The sequence below is a fragment of the Eublepharis macularius genome, chromosome 1 (assembly GCF_028583425.1).
Source record: "Eublepharis macularius isolate TG4126 chromosome 1, MPM_Emac_v1.0, whole genome shotgun sequence".
Taxonomy (NCBI): domain Eukaryota; kingdom Metazoa; phylum Chordata; class Lepidosauria; order Squamata; family Eublepharidae; genus Eublepharis; species Eublepharis macularius.
The window spans coordinates 151118348-151140610 of record NC_072790.1 but is presented as its reverse complement, the minus strand read 5'-3'; the positions used below and the strand labels follow the sequence as shown (position 1 = coordinate 151140610).

Here is a 22263-nt window from a genome sequence, read left to right as displayed (position 1 = left end):
AACAGTATTCAAAGGATTTGGCTCCATGAGATATCTGCGTAAGATAAGCAACTTCAAGAAGCATATGAAAACAAGCACATACCGGTGGCCTGTTTGTCACTGGAGAGGTAGAAGCTCTCATCAAGGAATTAGAAGAAAAACAGACACCAATTAGAGACTCCAACTACCTCTGTATTTGTCTGCGGAAAGTTGTATTATTTTACTGAGAAATTGTGTACTGATGCAATTGTAAACATAATTGTAATTATATGATAGAGATATTATAAATATTTTGAAATTCAACCTAGCAGAGTGGTATTTGGGAACTGCACTAGCTTTAAAACACTGTGGGTCCTGTTGTTGATTTATACGAGATTTTAAAACAAGCAAAAATACAATACAGAGCTGAAACAATGTTGAAACAAATTCTAAGCAATTAAACATACACCCCGGAAAATCTACAACAACTAATAATTAAACATAACATAATTAAATAACACAGAAGCTACCCAATAGGAACATACTTACGACAACAGATAGTATACAGTAGGATAATCTACACTCCCTATGCCTTTACCAATGCATCTCTTTGAACCCTTTCTTTACAGTGCAGCCCTCTTACCTACGTAATAAACCCCTCCTGAATACTTCAGTTTTTCAGTTTTCAGAAAGCCAGGAGAGTGAGAGCCCTCCAAACCTCATCACGCAGGACATTCCATAAGGTGGGGGGAGGCACAACATATGTTTAAAGATGCTTTTAAAGTATGTTTAAAGGAATGCAGATTAGAAAGTTGGAAACATCACTCTCTCTCTCACCTGACAGCAACATAGAGCCTTCAGCCACAGAGGCGGCAGGAATGCGAGGTTTGCATGCTTTTACTGCTTCCGCTATCTTCCTGCATTACAAAAATCAAAACAGTTGCAAAGCTTTACAATTCAGCTCAACTGCAACATACTGGAGCCTGGTTCATTTCCATCTGTTTATTGCCTTCTTCTAGCTTTCCTCCAAGGAACTCGGGTGCTGTAGCCGCAGGCATCACTCAAACCTTTGTGAAAACAATCCTTAATAGACTCACTTTTGAGCGCAATTCAGAGCAAGAGCAAAAAGAGGTTTTTTTCCTGTTTGCTTAATAATCTTTGCATTCACAGAGGTGTAATGAATTCATAAAACAAGAATGCACTTTCTGCAATAGGTGATCTGTTGTAGTTATGTGAGGCACACAGTTCCATTTATACGTAAGAATGATTTTATGAATTGGCCTTTAATCAGGCAGAAAGAAAGCTAGAAACAGTGCAAAGCTATATATTCTATTAAAACCACTCATTTGATTCAACCACATTTCTATTTTAATTTGACATTTTGTGATTTTGCAGACACACTACACAAAAATGCAGTTACTCCGCATCTGATCATAACATTTAGTGCACATTAGACAGTGTAACCTGGAAATATATATATTCCTTCATGGTAACAAAAAACCTGCCTGTGCTCTATTTCTTACTGTCTGGGAGAAATGTGACATGTTCTTTGGCTCTTGAGGGGGGCGGGCAGAATAAAATCCTTTATAAAATAAAAATTAAAAATACATACAACTTTCAGCGTATATAATAATAATTAACGAAAGAATAGCTGCTATTCTTTTCTTAACTGCATAACTCCTGGGACATTTTCTCTTTTCTCCTTACTCCCAGGGGGTTGCAGTGCTCATGCACATGGTCCTGTCCCTCAAGAATGGCTTAAAATGATCTGTATCCTTTCTTGCAAGAGGAAAATGGTGATGTTCTTGCTATTAAAGAACAAATAAAGAGAGGTTTTCAATTAACTTTACATGGAGCATGGTGAAAAACATTTCACGCTGCAAGAGACAGCTGAATAAGGTATTAATTTAATTAACTTATTTAGTAGACTTCTTTTGTACATTCATTAATATCTTCTACATCAACATCTTCTACAGCTGGAGCTCAAGTCCACTGAATCCTGAAAAGAATACTTAAGGTGCACCAAAATAAATCTTTTTAGAAGTCTTTCGCCTGAAGTGCCCTCCTCTTCTTCCTAGAGAGAAATACTAGCTACAGAGGATTCCTGGTGGCCATCTCCCATCCTAGATCCTGCATTCTCCTGATGTTGGTCCCTTCCTAAACTAGTCAGCAGCACAAAGTGATCTCCATACCCTGAACCTCCATCCCAGCTATTCCACAAGATACAGATCTTATAACAATTCCTTTTTGATAGAACTCATAGCAGTATGTTGAATGAAGACAAAGACACAAGTCAGTTCCAGTTCCTTGTTACTATCCTTTCTTGGCCCTGCCCTTTATTCTTCACAGACCACCACCACAGCAAATCACTCTGTAAGCAACCTAAGGAAACGGGAGCTCAGTGGTATCTAGTATCTGCTGCTGGCCAAATTAAGGGAACTGAACTCAGGGAAACCAACAGTAGATCCCACACAGCCCCTCCAAAACTTGCCCCTCAGTCCAGCAATAGAACCCCAAGTGCCCAATGACTAACTAGAAAAGAGTAGTATTTAATAAATGCTTAGTTGCAAATGGCCAGTAAAGCGAAATGTAATTATTGAGATAGTTAGGTACCTACTTTGAATGTACCTGTGGATACGAGGAGAGCAACAACTGTTTTTTAGGTGATTTGCATTTTCCCCTGTGGACTCATACACTTTCTTTTAACAAAACGGCAATACGTTTATTGTCTCTTCCACACAGGGTTGCCAGATGGTCTTCACAAACACTTGCTCATGCACTCACCTGGACACAGCACAATGATGTCACTTCTGGAAGTAACATCCTCATGTTGCCCTGTGTCACTATGGCAGCAGAGCGCTCTCTTGCCTCCTCTTCCCAGTCTCGCTCTTGCAGTCATAGGCAAGAGAAAGTGCCAGCCAACAGAGGAGCCACCCCAGGAAAGGGACAGCTGGTGTGAAGGTGTACCGGGCTCCCTCCATTGTGCAGCCCGGGTAGTGAGGCCTGCATCTTTCCTGCACCAGTTTCTGTCCCCCTCCCCAGCCTGGCGGGGTCAGGCCCAGCCTCAATTCACTGCAGCCTGCCAGGCAGAGCAAAACAAGCAGCCTCTAGCCCCATGAAAAACTTGGTGAGGTGCACGGTGCTTCCTTGGGACTCTGGCTGCAAAGAGGCAGTGTACACAACCCAAAGGACAGTGCCCCACCTGGGGCCTCGGGTCAAGCGCCACTACTCTGAACCACTCAACCACTGAGCATACACAGGAGCGGGGCCTGGCAGCAGGGAGTTGGCCTGGACTGCCTCTAACAAGCAGCTCACCAGAGCGAACTAGGGCACAGCAAGAGCCCCATAGCACCCCACTGCAAAGGGACTGTCACAGCCCCGCCAAGATGGCCAGCTCATGAGAAATAGGGGGCCAGGAACTGCTGGAATGGAAGAACTGGGAAAGACAAGCCACACAGCAGAAGGGGCTCCATTTCCCCACTCCTTCACCCATCTTCCTTGTTTTGAACAGTTCTTAAATTGCCAGGTGTCCGATAACTTCTGTTTCCCCTGGACAGTCCAAGAAAATACCAGACAGTCTGAGTGAAAACTGGACATCTGGTCACCCTACTTCCACAAGGATTAAAAGGCTTATTTTGGTTTGCAAGTAAGATAGTATACTGCTGTCTCTCTTTGCACATAAGAGTTCGTTCATTCGCAGTTCCTTTAAAAAAAGGTACTGTGTCACCCACATTCACTAGACTACAGTACTGACAGGCTGTTTATCTCAGAAAGGCTCACTAGACCTTGGCATATCTAGTCCATTCACTACTACTTTTACCACATTGAGAGAACTACTGTAAGTGTAGATTTCACCTATTAAGTACCCACTCTTACCACTCCAGTTACCCTTGGACTCAGATGATAAGATGAGCTGATCTCCAGATCCTGCCTTGATCTTCTCACAAATTCCCAAGCAATCAACTCCCTGCCTAGGACGGAATACCCGTTCCTATCCCTACCTCTAGCCCTAGCTAAGCCCTGAGGAGCTGACCACTTTTCTCCCCCCATTAATTCCTTCCCTCTCTCACAGAGGATCCACAGTCTTTCACTGACTGGAGTCTCTAGGAAGTTGCATACATACCCTGGGATCAGGGATTGGTGGGGATGCCTGGAGGGCAGAACTGGAAGTCCCCCTCCAAAGCATCTTGAATTCACAGAGGGACACAGTGGCCACCGCTGCTAGAATGTCTGTCCAAAGATATCCCAGGGTTGAATTTCACATAGCTATCACAACAGCAATGTGCTAATTATGTGTGAGGATAGAACATGAAGCTTTCCCTCTACTTCTCTATCTATCCATCAAGTATGTATTTATCCCTCCCCTCCTTCAGCAAGCTGAAAAGGGATGTTCATAGTTCATAGTTCTCTATTCCCTACTTCCTTCTCACAACTACCCCATGAAATAGGTTAGGCTAAGTGTGACTTGTCAAAGTCCACTCAGTGTGCAGAGTGGGAATTTGAATCTAGGACCCAGTCCTAGTCTGGCACTATAACAACCATACTGCACTAGTCCTCTTTTCAATGAATCTCAAATGTCAGTACTGTGGAAAGGACTTTATAGATTGCCCTGTTGCTAACGCAGAGATGAAGTTACCGGATGTGTGCTGGAGTCGTTCCACAGCAGCCACCAACTATGTTCACCAAACCATCTAAGGCAAATTCCTGTAGAAGAGGATGAAACACTTTTAAGATATAATCAAGGGAGGGGAATGAATTTGTCGGCAATAAAATGCAAACAAAAGTACTTTAATGAAATTTTGGCACGTATTAACAGAAGCACACTGTCCAGATCACAGCAAGTAACTCTGTTCTGCACTAGTTGGGCCTCATGTTCAGTACCATGTCCAGTTCTGGGCTCTATATTTTAAGAAGGATGTTGACAAATTAAGAGTATACCCAGAGAAGGGAGACCACAATGGTAAGGGGATCTTGAAACTAAGTCCCATGAAGAAAGTCTGAAACAGCTAGGCACGTTTAGTTGGAAGAAGAGAGGACTACAGAGATATTACGGCCATTTTCAAATACCTGAACTGTACTCACTTGTTCCAGAAGACTAACAGGTGGAAATTAGAAGGAAGTAGATTTTGGCTAAATATTAGAAGAAATTTCCTAATGGTAAGACCTATTCAACAGTGGAACAGAGACTGCCTTGAGGATTTTCCCTTCACTGGAGATTTTTAAGCAGAGACTAGATGGCCATCTGTCATGGATGCTGTAGTTGTGTGTTCCTACACTGAGCAGGAGGTTGGAATGGATGACCTCCAAGGTTCCTCTATGACTGTAGTATGCCATGCTGTTTTATGTTACTATGGAATACTTGGGTGTTAAAAAGTATAAAAATAAATTCAGATACATTTTTGCAACTTATTATCTAATACAAAATTCATTTGCAACCAGAATTAAGTCTTGGGATTCTGTAGCAACCAGATTATGAAATACGAAGCTAAATTCCTAAACCAGATGAGAAAAAACTCTCACTGATTTACATACAAAAATTGTTTCTTCTCTTACAGTAGGAAAACAAATTAATATTGAGGAAATCTCTCATACCTTCAGGTGTTTGGCAGTCACTTCAGGAGTTTCATCATAACCACCAAAGGTGTTAGGAAGACCTAACAAAATGTTATAGTGTGTTTAAACTAGAATTGTCATCTTAGTAAAGAAATTCTTGTCAATCATCATGAAAATTTTGTTTTGTGAAATCTGCATAGACTTGCATAGGAGCAAAATAATTGTTCTAAGAAGCAGGATTTTTTTTGTTAGTTGATGCATGCATGAGTTGCAGATAACTTCATTTTGTCACCTGTAATTTTTACAAGGTCTTACATTTAGGGACAAAAACCATTTTTGTCAACTAAAAAGGTGTTTTAATTAATCTAACTAAGTAGCAGATAAAGCCCTAATTTAGATTCCATATGAAAAAAATGATGAAAGCACTTTGTTCAGATTTATGATTTCAACTGATCAACACAATAATTTACTCAAAACCCCTTCTTGAAGCATCCTTACACTCATATGTAAGCTTAAGGGAGTTTTTTTCTTTTTAGAAACAAAGAGCACCCAAAGGTCTAGAGCAAGTTTCTAAAACAGTGATTTGCTTGAAAACTAAGCAGCACTGAAGGTTATTTCATCTGAATTAATGAGTATGTGCTACTTTTGTTAATAAATAACAAACTCATTAGTCTTTTTTAATTAGATTTTCTGAAGCAATAGCCTCACTTACAGTGCAATCCTATACAAAGTAGCTCCAGTCTCAGCCCACTAAAATCAATTACCTTAGACTAAGATAACTCTGCATAGGACTGCAATGTTAGTATTAAAATATTTGCTTTCAATATTACTTATGATTCCAGAGGGGTTTTTCCTTCCCTATGAAAATAAATGTTCTCTCACTAAAATATGAACAAAAGCATTTGTGAGAGGAGACAGTTGGTACAATATATAAATGTCAGACACCAATTTAAGAGTTGTCAACTGATTCATTCCCATACCCATCATTATCTTGACAGAAAATATGTTCTGAGCATAGATTTGAAGCAATTAATTTTAAAACATTCAAACATCTGAATTAGCAATTCAACCCCAACTGACCATACTAACTCCACTGAAAAGCCATGCAAGAATAGGTCAAAAATACTCTATCGTGTCAACACAGCCTTTACAGCTGATCTCAGAAAAGATTACTAACATTTGTTTGATCAAACAGTACTTGCTTACAGGTGAGACATCATCAATGTATCTAATTTTGAACATGGCCCTATCTAGGCATACTTAAGTCCAGAGACTGGGGCCATGGACAGACAAGACAGATCTTTCTAGAAACCTGAGGGGGGAAAACAGGTTTGCAGAAAAATCTGAAATCTTAAAAAAAATGTTGGGGGTTAAAAACTCTCAAAATAATATGTTATGCCTGTAGCTTTAAGAAACAAATGCCCAAGTGGCCATTGCTAGGCAACCACAGTAGTATTGCCATTCCAGCCTTGTTTCTATCAATAAAGATGAGGAGGGAACCAGTCTCTTTCCAGGGCTGTATTGACCTTTGAGGGAGGACTCACTGGGGCCAGCAACTACCAGAACACTTGTTACCACCTGACTTGCATGACTCATCTAGGCCTGATTGCTCAACACTTTTCAACAGTAGCTACCTTACAAAAACCAGCATGATTAGATGTTTTGAGTTTCAGAATAGGATCTGATAAACCCAGGTTTGATTCCCCATGCTGCCATGGAAGCTCACTAGGTGACTATGTTCCAGTTGTACATTTTCAGCCCAACCTACTTCACAGGGTTATTGTGAGGATAGTGGAGGAGAGGAGAATACTGTAAGGTCCTCTGGGTTCCCATTGTGGAGAAAGATGTTAAATGACGTAAATAAATAAGATGGGTGGGTTGGAAGGAAGGAAAGAGAAAAGGAAGGATGAAAATGTGAGGAAATGGGGGTTTCTGGGAGCAGGAAAAGGAACAGTGAGGGGAAGGAGAATCTTTGGTTTTGACACCACAGAAGTGGGCTGGGGGCTGGCCCAGCACCTGGAACCATTAAGCTTTCTCAGGGAGAGACTGCCAGGGGAATAAATAAGGAATGCTGAAGATGGAAAGATGAAGGCAGATTGGCTAGCAGGTGGGAAGGAGAGAAGGAAGCAGGAAAAAGAAGAAACTATGGGGGTTCCAGGAAAGGAAAAGAAGAAATAGCGGGAAGGGGGAAATGAGATTTCCCTCCCCCCACAAGTCATTGCAGGTCCCCCACTTGTTTATTATGGTTCTGGCCACTTCCTTAAGAAAATGGCAGGACTGGGCTAAGAGAAAATGGGGGTTGGGGAATACTCAATAACCACCTATTCTATTTTGAGAATATTCATTAATTATGTCATTTTGGAAACAAATTTCAGGATTAATTAAGGAAATTGCTAGTTCTGAGGAACATCTGAACCTACAGTTTTTCTATAGGAGTTTTTGAAAAGTTGTACTGACAATGATGATGTGGAATTAGTTACAATCTTGCAACTGCTGGTGGTCTATGGCCCCAAAGATGCTCGCCTGGCCTCAACCAGGGCCAGGGCCTTTTCGGTCCCAGCACCAACCTGGTGGAACACTCTGTCTGTGGAAACTAGGGCCCAGCGGGATTTGTTATCCTTCCACCGAGCCTGTAAGACAGAGATGTTCCACCAGGAATATGGTTGAGGTTGAGGCACGGGCAAGCTCCTCTGCTGGTCTCCTGTTGAGGGGGTGATCGTAACTCCCTTCCCCTGGTTCTCCGCCAACTTGCCTAATGCTGTTTATCATCTCCCACAATATGGGATGTACTGGGTTGGGTTCAGAAATATGGGCTGCCATGTAGAGTTGCTGTTTTCTTGTTCTGAATTTTATTTTTAATATGTTTTTATTACATGATGTTATCCATTCTGAGCCCGCCTGCAGGGAGAGGGATTATAAATTTAATAAACGAACAAACAAACTAGAATGGGCACAGAAAATATGTGGGAAACAAAAGCATAAATAATAGGGTTGCCAGGTCTCCTCCCCCAGACAACAGGCAGGGGGAACTTATCAAGCTGAGAGGGGGCTTGCTAGCAACATCATTGCATTGAATTAGGAATGCAATGATGTCACTATCTGTGTACCTTGAAGTGACATCAGCGCATCTTGGTGGAATGGCAAGGACGTTCTGGCATTTGGACAAAACTCTATAGTTTAATCACAGCTTTGCCCAAATACCACAGCTTCCCTGGCAATGTGCTGATGTCACTTCCAGGCAATAGGTAGTGATGTCAGTGCACTGGGATGCTGCTGATGCTTCCCCCCATTCCCCCCCACCAGCTAAGTGGCAGCAGGAAGTGGGGGCTTCATAAGCCTGATCATAAATGATTATGGATTAGTATAAGATATGCATGGCGGCACTCTTTAGTAAATGGACTTCTTATACAAGGAGAATGGATCAGTCTAACAGGTTTATGAGAAACTGTATCATGTTCATTGACTCAAAATACTAGATTTTTATATTTTGTACATATTTTTCTCTTATAATATATTTTTTTTAAAAAAACTATTCTACTTTACAATTTAAATGGTTAAATTTTAAGTGGCCTCTGGTAGCATATACATATAAGCAGGGGTCATTTCGTAGAAAAAGAGCTGGAGGAACTTATTAGCATAACTCATTAGCATATTCCACGCCCCTTGCCATCGCCAGAAGTGTGTCATTAGCATAACTGATTTGTATATGCCACATTACCTATCCTGGCTGTTTTGGACCCAATCCTGGCCTTTCAGAGCCGAAATTGGGCCCAAATGGCAAAAAGTGGCTGAAAATGGCTGAGAAGGGGCCAAAAATGGTCAGGATTGGGCCACTGCTGAGTGGGAGAGTGATCCACCACCCGTCCCCCCTCAAAATGAGCCCTGCATATAAGAGATTTCAGGAAATGCACAGAGAGCTTTTCACACCACTTGCAAATTAGAGACCAAGAGGTATAATAGGCAGAGTGCCTAGTTAAAGCATGAAAACCTAGGTTCATGTCTACACTCAGCCATGAATCTCACTGGACAACCTAAAGCCAGACACTCAGCCTCAATTATCTCACAAGTTTGTTGTAGTGGTGAAGTGGAATCCAGCGGTAAAGATCTGAGGACTAAAGAAAATTGCAAAGTAAATCCTGGATTCCATTTTAGCAGAAAAGTCCCAGGATAATAAGGTAACATGATGTAAAATTGAGTGTAGCTCTGAACAATTCATCGTTATTCTTGATAAAAAGTTCAAAGTAACCAGCTTGCAATTTATTCATTCATATATTAAATGTATATGCTGTCTCTGTGGAGACCTGTTCAAAGCATCTAACAACTAAAATGATAAAACAAAAACAAAACAAGCCCTTAAATATTTAGATCTAATACTTGGAAGCAGATAGGTTTGCAATAGGGCAAACCACAGTTAACATTCTGGGTTCTGCAAACCCAAAGAAACATCAGATTTGCAAAAACAGAAACAAACAAACTTTTAGTTTTAAAAAATGTATCCCACCTACCCCCCCCCAAAAAAAAGTTTAGGCAGCATTTTGGCTTGCTACAGCAACCAAAAAAAGAAAAACTCAGGACAAGAAGATGCAAGCAGCAAGAACAGGTGGAGCTGGTTGGAGGAAAGGTTGGAGGAGGAGATAGCAGGCACTGGAACCCATGCCAATGATAGCAGAGAAGCAAATCAGAGGGGGATAGGATGTCCCCTTCCCTGCAAGAGTTCCTGTTGCCCATAATGCTTTACCCTCAAATCACATGCAGCAAAAATCTGTCATATGAAGAACGTGACCAGACTGCCATAATGGACAGTGGAATGGTACTTAGTTTTCCTATGGTCCTATGGTCCATTTGATCACATGGTGAGATAACCATCAAGTACCCAATAAAAGATAGTATTCTGTAAAAATTGGTATTTTTCTGATTCAGTTACCAGAAAGGCCATCGATATTAGTATTCCTGATATTTGGGTCCTCCCATACGAGTTCTGTATTTAGATCTGGACTTTTTTCAGACTTCCAAAATTAACTGGGCCCTTTATTCCATATGGGGGGGGTCTATCCAGGGAGCTGGGGAAGCTGTTTTTCATGCAAATTACACCAAAGCAGCAGCGAAGCAAGAGCTGTCCTCTAAAGACACTCCCCCCAAGTTTCAAATAGATTGGGTCAAGGGGTCCAATTCTATGGGGCCCCAAACAAGGTGTCCCCAGTTACTCTCCACTGCTTCCTGTGTGCAGGGAGGGGAGTGAATCCAAAACTTTCCTCCAGGGAACAGAAGCCTTAGCCAAACACCCAAGAGCAACCACTAACCAAAAGCCTCCCGATGTAAAAAGAATCAACAAAGCCCAAGTGAATCAACGTCAAACCAGAGAATCCCAGCAGATTGAACATGGCAGCATGCAGCAGAACAGAAGGTACAGACAGGCTACAGCAGAACAGCCAAAACTGCACAGTCCAAAACATATCACCCCGAAACTGCAGCCAGGAGGCCAGCTTGTGGGCTATGAAAGAACTGTTGTGACTGGACAGACAGTTGAGCTCCCGCTAATGTGTGATACCACACACCTGTGAGAGCCTCCTCCCCTCCCCCTCCCTCATTTTGCTCAGGAAACCTGCAAAAGGAGAAAAATAAGCTGCTGCAACCTTTAAAACAGCAGCCTCAGTTATTCCAAAATATTTCTGGCATTAATTGGGATAGGAATATCAGTATATCTAAGAATCCTGGATATGATCGGGATTCACGAATATACCTGAAAAAATAATCATAAGGCATTTTTCAGGTATATTTTCAGAGCAGACATACTGACTTCACACACCCCTAGCAACAGCAGCCAATACAGCAGTCCCGTACCTTTCCAAGAAACCCCTGACACATGGCTCAAATTTGGCAGGGCTTTTTGCTATAATGAAGAAAAATTAAGCTGAACACAGATAATGGCTGCCTCAAGAACTATAATGGCTGAGAATGCAAAGCATTAATAATTAAAATAAATGCATACATTATAAAATGCAAGCAGGACCAGCAAGGAACTTGTAGGGAGAGGCACCCCATGCACCTTCCTCCTTCCTTTGCTTTCTCTCCCTTCTACCCCTCCTTGCTCACCCGCCCCCCAAAAGTCAGTGGTGGAGACAGATGGGTCAGTGAAGTGTATGGGATATAGGAGGGGTTGGCAGAGGCTCATGGCTTTCACCTTCAATAATAATAATAACATTCAATTTATATACCACCCTCCGGGATGACTTAACACCCACTCAGAGCGGTTTACAAAGTATGTTATTATTATCTTCACAACAAAACACCCTATGAGGTGGGTAGGGCTGAGAGAGCTCCAGAGAACTGTGACTAGCCCAAGGTCAACCAGCTGGCTTCAAGTGGAGGAGTGAGGAATCAAACCCAGTTCTCCAGATTAGAGTCCTGTGCTGTTAACCACTACACCAAACCAACCCGCAGCATTGGCTTGGAGGCAGTTGTTTGCACAGACATCTGCTTTATTTTTTTTAAAAACCCTCTTATTAAGGTTTGTGATTTTTCCACAAAACTGGAAGGGTTCCCCCCCCCCTCCCAAGTCTGAAGAAAAATCTCCCTTCTCAGCATGGCCCTGATCTATGGATTTGAGTATCTGCAGAGGGGCCTTGTTGTCTATTATATATATTGACATTCTTTTTAAAATGCTCCACAGTATGTTTTGCAACATGTATTATTTCTACCAATATTCAAAGACTCACTTATATCTGCACATACCTGCATTGGGATAGCAAATGATGTAGGCCATTGTGCACTTCCCAATAGTTTCAATGAAAGGCCTCATTTCCACTGCTCCCAAAGCACAATTTAATCCAATGCTAGAAAGACAAGAAAACATAATCCTTCCTGTAATGACAATATACGCAAAAAAAAAAAACCTTATTGAGCCACACCACATACACAATTTTGTTTCAAGGTGTACAATCATCAGTCCATTGAATTGCGGGAGGTAGGCATTCGTCTCTCCAATGTTGTAATGTAAGTCTTTTAATTACAGTAAAGGTATGGAGAGTCTGTTTTTGCTGACCATCACTTACGTTCCAGGATATGGGCGGATAGTTTAAAAGTACGTAAATATCCTCAAAAGATCAATGATATTCTAATACACAGTTGATATGAGTAATAACTTCCTCCCCAAACAATCAAATAACTGGAGATGCTCAAAGCATATGCTTAGGAGACACATCCTGTAAACTACAGCACCAACAATTAGACACTATACTTCATAGAATCATAGGGCATATAGACAATAACTGTGGATTGACATATTTGGAAACCTTTTATGGAAGCTTACATATAGATTTCTCACTACTGTTGCCATATTTTTATTTGTATGAGGCTTGTTTTGATTTTCCATTTTTTCCCAAATATTAAAAAAAAAATCACCAGGGCCTCAGAAAAGCCTTATTTTGAGACAGAAAGGATCAGTTTATAAGATGGGCAACTGTAATACAATGTAACTTAATTTACTGTTATGACTAAAGAGACATCCAGAACATCTGGATAATGGGAGGTTTGACTAATGCTAGATTGTGCTGTGAAGGGGACACACAAATTCTGGTTATGAAAAAGTTCTGAAAAAATGTGGATCTAATAAAGATTTTGCTGTGCTACCAATCCAATCTTCATATCGTTACCCAAACACTCCCAAGTACTGTATATTTTAAGGCTTCAGTATTCAAACCGGCTTCCCTACATTCACAGCTGGATGAAGTAAGAAGTGTGCTCCTCATTTGTTTTGAACTGATGAGCTATTTAGTCAATTTACAAAACATTCATTACACGCCAGTCACCAGACCAGGTAAATTATTTCAAGTTAACAATTTATGTAGCGCCTAGAAGTAACATTATGTGAACAAATATAAAATAATGCCCATAAGTAAAAATGATGAAAACAAGATACCTTAGGGGATATTATACTGGTAGCAAACTCCATCTGTTCTAATAAAATCATACCATGTTTTACCAGTCCTATAGTAGAAGATGCTATGCTTGGAGTAAAAGACAACTTTTTGTCATACTATTTTAGTTCTGCACTGCATAGGAGGTCAACATCACTTAGTATATTTCATTAAAACATTGTATAAAACTGGGAAAGTTAAGAAAAACTTTCTCAGGGATGAAATAGCTGACTGGCTGGTCTACCTTTCAGTGGCAGTGCAGCCTCCTGTCTGTAATATACATCCACCAGCAGAATGTGTCTGCCATTGGAAAGGCAATCTTATATACTAATAGTCAAGTCGCCCTGATCTAAGGATACTTAAATCCAGAAATTGGAGCCATAAACAGGCAGGACAAATCTTCCTACACACGTGAGAAGTACCCCAGGTTTGCAGAAGAATCTGAAATCTTAAAAAGAAAAAATTACAGTTATTTTTAAAACCCAAATGATAAAAGGAGTGCGTAAAGCTTTAACCAGATGCCCTCAATGGTTGTTGCTAGACAACCATAACAGATTAGCCAGTATTCCAGGCTTGGTTTCTATCAGTAAACGAAGGGGGAGGGGGCAGAGCCTCAGGGCTGTTTTGGCCTTTGAGGGAGGACTCATCTGGGCCAAGCCTAGAAGCAACCTCTGGGCAACGTGATATCACTTGCATGACTCATCCAGGCCAGGCTGCTTGCTGCTGTTCAACAGACTCAGTTAAGAGCCTGGAGATTTTACTAGATCCAGCGCCATTACTAGAAAAACAAGTTAAGGCAACTGCAAAAAATGCTTTCCACAACCTCTCCCTAGCCTGGAAAATGGCTTCTTTCCTTGACATGGGTGACTTGGCCACCTGGATCCATGTGATGGTAACATCAAGACTTGATTATTGTAATGCACTATACATAGGTCTCCCATGTAAACTAACTAGGAGACTTGAGTTGGTGCAAAACGCTGCGGCTCGACTATTATCAGGAGTGAGCAGTAGCATGAACATCACTCCCACCCTGCAGTCACTCCATTGGCTTCCCATTAGCTACCATGCTCAGTTCAAGCTACTGGTTATTACTTAAAAAGCTCTTCAAGGCTTTGGTCCAGCATACTTATGGGACTGCCTCCTTCCCTATGCTCCTTCAAGGCAGCTTTGCAATTTTAAACAAGGTCTCCTGCAGGTACCACCCTGCACATCAGCAAAATTGACAGCAGCCCATGCATGCGCTTCCTCTGTAGTGGCCTCCACCCTTTTCGATTTCCGCAAATGATGCAAAATCAAATTATTCAAAAAGGCTTTTTACACAGATAGGAGGGCTGAATTGTAGGGAAGGGATCCTAGATGATCCGCTAATGAGTTAGGAACCACAGACCTCACCACTATGTTGTACTGGATTTCTACTAATGCTATGTCTTTGTGAACTTGCATCTATTTATTCTATGGCTGCCCGGTGACGCTGCCCTCCTGTCCAACCCCCCCCCCCCCAATCCTGCAGCAGCAGACACCATTTTCAGGCCCTGCAGTGCAGCCTCTGGCAGTACGTCAGCTGCAGGAGCCTCTACAGGCCCCCATGCCTCCCTCACCCTTAGGCCAGCAACAGTTAACGCTCAGGCTACAGCCACTCAGCAGACTCACCCTTCTCCTGCAGTTGCCCAGACAGCTCTACATCATCCAGGCCCACAGAAGATTGCCAGCAGCACAAGCCAGGCAGGCACAGGCCCCAAGCTGCCAAGGGAGCCACTGGAGAGGCCCCAGAAGCAGCAGGGGTGAGCCAGGCAGAGAGCAGACCAAATGCCCTGCCCTAGGCTGGGATGGAGTGGGTGGGACCAGGAGACTGCTGACTCTACCCCCCCCCCATCAGATAGGCTGGAAGCAGGGCCAGTCAAGAAAACTGGGTGGAGATTGGGAGCAGAGCCAGGTAGGTGGGGCAAGGGGAGACCTTTAAATTCAGGTTCCTGTGAAGGCCAAGGAGAAATGGCAGGAAGAGGCAGCTGGAGCATCCTGTCACTCCCAGGGCAGGAGAAGGAACAAGGTGATGCTACGCCCTTCTCTGCTTATCTGAGGCTGGAAGACACCTGCCTGGAGACCTGGCAGGATGGCAGACAGTCAAGCAGGCATGCTGGTGAGGGAGGAGCCTCACAATGGTAATGTTTATGGAACTGTTCCTGATATTGGCTGTAATAATTTCACACTGTATAATCCGCCTTGAGTCTCAGTGAGAAAGGCGGCCTATAAATGACATAAATAAATAAAATTAATAAAATTAAAAAACAGCAGGTCTCTGCTTTTCAATAAGGACAGAAGCATTGATTACCTTTACAGAGTCAGTGTGACATAGTGGTTAGAATTTCAGAGTAGGATCTGGGAGACCCAGGTTCGAATTATCACTCTGCTGTGGAAGCTCACTTTGATCCAGTCACATATTTTCAGCCTAACCTACCTTTCAGGGTTGTTCTGAGGATAATATAGAAGCAAGGAGAATGCTGTAAATTGCTTTCGATCCCCATTGTGAAGAAAGGCAGTATATAAATGAAGTAAATAATAAATATAGCTGAAGATGGGTGGTAGATAAAAGATAATAGTTTTGAGAGTTTGGATGAGGGGAAAGCAGAGCATATGAAAGCTGCCAAGAGGAGGGAAAGAGGAAACAGCATGGGGAAAGGGATACAGGAAAAAGTGAAGTGTCCACTGCAAATCCTTGCAGATTCCTCATCACGCTACTGGGTCAGCCCAGCTGGCACCACACAACTGGGTCACAGGGGAGAGGCTGCTGGGGGAGGGGGAAAGGTAAAGGCAGGGGGTAAACAAAAGTGAGTGGAAAGGAGAGAAGGAAGCAGGGAAACGGGGCGGGGGAGAGATTATAAGGCGCAGGGAAGGGAACGAGGACATGGTGAAGGAGGGGAAAATAAGATGTTCCTAACAACAAGTCCTTGAGGGTATTCACTAGTAAGTATCCCTAATCGCCAGGGCAGGAAAGCAGCACTGCTATGCTAATTAAGCAGAGTTTTTATTATTTACTGAAGTTACCCCACCTTTCTACTCTAGTCAGGGTTACCACTCTTCTAAGCCCAACCAAGGATATAAATCTGCTTAGGACGGCACTATAACTATGGCAGTCCAGGCCCGGGCCTGATTTGTACTTGGATAAAATACTGTTGAGATAACAGTATTCCAGTTCATGGAAGAACGGTGAGTAGTAAACTCAATATTTGGCTTGATAATAATCAAAGCACTGCAACAATTTGAAACTTAGATAAGTTTCACACAAATAAGCTGTAAAACAGGACCACACATACATCCTGTAATAAACAGGAAACCTGTAATTTCAAAAAGGAGAACAACAATCTAAATATAGTTCAGAGGCCCATTAGTCAAACGATGCCAGAGCAAAGATTTTATTTTATTTACTACATTTATATCCCACCTTTTTCCCCAATGGAGACTTGTTTCTCCTCTCATCCATTTTATCTTTACAACAACTCTGTGAGGTAGGTTAGGCTGGGCTGAGAGTGTGTGATTGGCTGAAGGTCACTAAGTGAACTTCCGTGGCAGAGCAGGGACTTGAACCTGCATCTTACAGACCGTAGTCTGACACTCTAACCACTATATCACACTGACTCTGTAAAGGTACTTAATGTTTCTGTCCTGATTAAAAAGCTAATAAATACAATTTCACTCTACACCACTAAGCTTAAGACCAAGGGCAGACAGGCTATGACTGAGGTCTGTCACAGCACCTGGCCATGGCCACCTGAGTATGGGTCAGAGCCTGAAGACATCCTGCTTTAACACACTTTGAGGGCTGCTGGGAGGTGGGCATCACCTCTGAGCACCCTGTGGACTGGCTATTCTCAGGGACCCTGACATCCTGGCAAGGCTGGCTCGCATTTGCCACTTGGTTGGAAAGGCAGCACAAAGTGTGGTTCCCAGGGCAGAGACTGGCTAGGACATGCCTTAAAGGCTATTCTGAGACACATCTGGGGTGGCTGGGTACAGAAGAGGGAGGAAAGGATTGAGTAGTGGAAGAATGGCAATGACTTTGTAACTAGCCTTCCCTAAGTCATAATAAAGTTATTGGAAGCAGCCACTGCTTTGTGCCTATTTGTAAGGTCGGACTTAGGAATAGATGGGCATCCCTTGCCCAGCCTTGGAAAGAAAAGCAACATTACCCTGCCAGTAAGCTCCACAGCAGCATTCAATCCAGTGACCATGATGTCCCAACTCACAGGGCCCACATCTACCATTTAACGTACAGGGAAATTTCCCAGTAAGCTACTGCCCTACAGGGCCCCTGGTGGTCAGAAGCAAAGAGAGTCAAGCCTCAGGGCTTCTAAAGGGCTTCAGTGCCACTTGGCTCCCTTTCTCAGCAATGGGGGTGTCAGTTCACCAACTGTATTTTCCCACAGTGCTGCCGGATCCCAAGAGGGAGCAATGGGTGAGCCAGTATCCACTGTTCGCAATGCAGGACTCCGGCACCACAGGGGCCACTCAGCTTGGCCGGCTGCAGGGCCACTTTCACCTCCCAGCCTGCTCCTAGCCAAGGCTGAATGATAAACTCCCACCTTTGGTGGGTCCAAGTTTCCTTTCCACTTTCAGTTGCTGTTTTTCTCTCTGCTTCATTTCAGTACCATCTGTCTCTCGGCACAAGCCTCATCTGTTGATCTCCCTGGAGCTCCCAGGTGGAAGGACAGCAAGGAAGCAGGCAGTTCAATAAATGACTACGGAGGGCTATATTCTCTCTGTGAATCGTGGGCCTTTTTGTATAACTCTCACTGGGGATTCAACCTCTCATGAAGAGCAAGAGGTAACAGCATCATTTGCTTTCTGGTTTCTGCATGACAGCTACAAGAGGCATACTCTGTTTTTACTCTCTACGGATCCTCTATTCAGTAGTAAGGTTACTACCAGCTAGGATTAACTCTCCTATCTCTCAACTGCTGTCACCAGGTCAGCTTGCAGCAGAAATATATAGGAGATTCCTCAGCAGCACTAACAACAGACAAAAAAGCAGGGCACTGACTGGGAAGGGTTGTAAATGACTGGATACACTACATTCTGTAAGTCAAAATGCACACACGGAAGGGTCAGGAAGTACATTCCTGGTGACTGCCTGCACCACCCTAAGAAAGTAATCTTTGCCCTCTAGAAACTATTGGGCTGTGCATGTCAGTCTGCAAGCAGCATGCATGCTGAAAACACTTCCACAAGCTTCATGCCCCTGGATCTATGTTATAAGGAAAAGCCTATCGCCACTGGACAGCTTTATAATAAAAGGATTCCAGAATGCATATCATCTTACCAAAGTGGCTCAGTGTGAGATACACTGATGACAAATGCTTCCCCAGTCTGTCCAGAGAGGGTACGGCCACTTTTGTCGACAATGGTTCCTGATACCTAAAGACCATAGAGGTAATGAGAAAGAGGAAAACAACTGATATAAAGAAGGTAGCAATACCAAAAGCTAAAGCAGACTGATAAAAAATTAGTAAGACAATCTGAATACTGAAGTTTCTTCGCCTCAGCCAACAAAGTTTTAGCTGTCACAAAGACTGGCCAAGAAGTGAAGCAGCTCATCTACTGAAGTGTATAATTTGGCAGCACTGGAGACTTTCATTTTGACATTCTACAGCCCCTCAAGCACTCCTTCTGTTGAACATAATGCACACAACTGGAGCCTGACTGCTGCTCTTCTCAATCTGCAAAACCATATAGGATCTCCATGGAAACCATCACCTATTTTGCTACTGGAACAAACAGTAATATAACTGTGAAATAATACCCTTTCATGACTAAAATCTTTCATGATACAATCTGATATGTGACACACAGACAAGATTAAGATTATCTCCTTCTACTGAACTAGACTGGTACTTTTCATAATACCCTCATGCAGTCAATGGGATGGTAATCCAGGATGGAAAGAGGAAAACCCTCAATTTGATACATCTCACAATACAATGGATTTCTGAAACACAACATAATAGATTTCTGAAACCAGGAAGTCTTCAGATGCAGCTCTACGTGCAAGGAGAGGAAAGGGCGGGGGGGACTGGGAGCGGAAAAAAAATGAGAATAAAACAGGTTCGTTCTCATCAAATTAATTAATCCCAGTTTGTTTATGTTGCTTGAATGGAATTACTAAACCTTCATGAGGCTTTATTCATAGAGTACCCTTCGTCAATCTGTAAGATTGAAAGGAAGTATTAGGCAGGTTTAGAGCCCAAATCATTTATTATTATTACTATTATTGTACTTCAAACTACATTACACTCTGTACTTAACAGAAATCAAGATGGGTAGCTGTGTTAGTCTATCTGTAGCAGCAGAAAAGAGCAAGAGTCCAGTAGAACCTATAAGACTAACAAAATTTGTGGTAGGGTATGAGCTTCTGTGAGTCACAGCTCACTTCTGTGGCTCATGAAAGCTCATACCCTACCACAAATTTTGTTAGTCTTATAGGTACTACTGGACTCTTGTTCTTTTCTACTACTTAAGATAACTCAGAGAAGCCCTTGCCAAAACAGGTAGAATGTCAGAGCTGTTCTGCAATACAAAATACAAGTTGATTTGTCAGGCAAAATAGGCAGTTCAAGGGAATAGAAGGCAATATCTATACCTTCCATTCTATAATATAATGTCAAGTGTTCAAAAAAGCATCTTATAGACATGGTCTAGATCTGTGTCTATAACTAAGAAAAGAAGTTATAAACTGCAAGTTTAATGTATTTTGGCTGTATGTACTGACATGTCCAGTATAACTAAATGCATCTGACCAACTACAGAAAACAACACTAATATCTAAAAGGTTCAAATTCTTATACTCACAAATACTGGCCTGGGATCATACTCTTCCTCAAACAATTTCTGGAGAGCAAACAGAGCTGCCTGTAAGAATTAATATCACAAAGTCTTAGTGTTACGAAGTTTTCTAACTATTTACAAATCTGACTGAATTTTACAGAGGAAGTTATAATGGCACCACAACTTTTCACCCAGAGAAGACTCCTGTTTCTCTAGGTATGCAATAAAAAATAAATGTGCAGAAATCCTACACAGTCCTATAAAGTGTTTTCAATCGCCCCATGGCTGCAGGAAAGAAACTGCCCTTCAACACAAGTTGCAACTGAAAGAAAAAAAGGTCAGCGTGCATGAGCCTGTCGGACAGCAGAAGAGACAGCTGATTTAACAATGCTCCAAGGGCTTATAAGAACTGCACACTCTGTAGTTTGGAAATACTTTCAGACTCAGCATTGCTGCTGGATTCTCTGACCTGGAATAGGTTTCTCAACTTTGACTGATCACCAGCTGAATCCACTGTTAAGGCACTGACCAGTGACCACTCTTATTCATGCCGTGGTGACTTCCAGATTAGATTACTGAAAGCAGTTTGCAAACTTCAAGCAATACAACAGGCCATTAAGCACTTCCTGATGAAAATATTATACCTATTCTACAACATCTGTATTGGTTAGCAGTTTGTTTCTATGCCCAGTTCAAAGTGCTGGTTCTGATCTTTAAACCCCTTCATAGCTGGAACTCTGACTAACTCAGAAAGTGCCTTCTGCCATTTGAGCTTCCTAAGGTTTTTAAGATCCATTGACAAAGCTCTGCCCCAGGTCCCTTCTTTTCATGAACTGACAATGGCTTTTACCAGGAACTGAGCTTTTTAGTTGTGGTTCCAGGACTGCATAATGACCTCCTTGACCTCTTTTTGGAGACAGATAAAAAACAATCTATTGGGCCTTTAGAAATTATCAGGAAATATTCTTTGCTTCTTGCTGGGATCTGAATTGTTTTAAATTATTTTATTTTACCAAATTTTAAAGCTGTTTGATTGTTGCAAACTACGCTGTAAAATATTTTTGGTCAAAGGTGGTATATAAATATTGGAAATAGATTATTAAAACAAATAAGTGGGTCTCTACTGTTTCAATGTAAATACATAGCAAAGAACTCCTTAACAGAGAGAATGTGGCTATCCTTGAAAATTTACAGAATATTCAAAATTTACAGAGTAATAATGCATGATATTCATATATATTACTGAAAGTATACATTACATACTGTCATAATAGACCAGTATCTATCAAAACCATTAAAACAAATAAAACAGAGTTGCACTTATCATTAACTGTTGTTCACTGACATCTTCTGTGCAGGCACACATGGGACCGCACACGTGCAGGCTTGCTGATCGGCAAGGTTCTTTAAAGCTAAAGTCCACGAGGGGACACACGTCTCTATAGCACACATACGTGGCATTTCCTGCTGCACATGCCACTGAGAGGCAGCACCCCCTTACCCTCAGTTCTCCTGAGTTGTTGACCCAAGGTAATCAACAGACAGGAGGAGGGTATGCGTGCCTGCACAGAAGACATCAATGAACAACAGTTACGGTAAGTGCAACTTTGTTTTCATTGTCCATCTTCTTGCATCTGACGAAGAGAGCTGTGGCTCTCGAAAGCTTATGCTACAATAAAGTTGGTTAGTCTTAAAGGTGCTACTGGACTCTTTGCTATTCATCTTCTTGTGCAGTCCCATACGGAAGACATCCAAGCTTCTTACCCTGGAGGTGGGTGTGCTCTTTCTTGGAAGAGTGAATGGAGTACAGCTTGTCCTACTGCTGATTCTTTTCTCTCCATCACATCCAGGGTGTAGCGCTTCACGAACATATCCGAAGAGGACCAAGCCACTGCATTACAGATGTCACAGATGGGCACTCCTTTCAACCAAGCTGTAGACAACGCGTGGGATCTTGTCAAATGTGCCTTCACCTCTAAGGGATAGGATAAGTGTGCTGTTGTGCAGCATGTTTTGATGG

General features: G+C 42.2%; 1 protein-coding gene across 1 annotated transcript in view; it reads right to left on the bottom strand.

Annotated features, from left to right (window-relative positions):
- MTR (5-methyltetrahydrofolate-homocysteine methyltransferase) overlaps positions 1 to 22263 on the bottom strand; it is a 106307-nt gene that overhangs the window by 56302 nt on the left and 27742 nt on the right. Inside the window, exons 7-12 of the mRNA XM_054981178.1 lie at positions 20268 to 20327; positions 18742 to 18836; positions 12244 to 12344; positions 5551 to 5612; positions 4595 to 4662; positions 796 to 875 (exon numbers count right to left, since the gene is read on the bottom strand). Coding sequence (XP_054837153.1) covers positions 796 to 875; positions 4595 to 4662; positions 5551 to 5612; positions 12244 to 12344; positions 18742 to 18836; positions 20268 to 20327 — 466 coding nt within the window. The remainder of the gene's footprint in view (positions 1 to 795; positions 876 to 4594; positions 4663 to 5550; positions 5613 to 12243; positions 12345 to 18741; positions 18837 to 20267; positions 20328 to 22263) is intronic.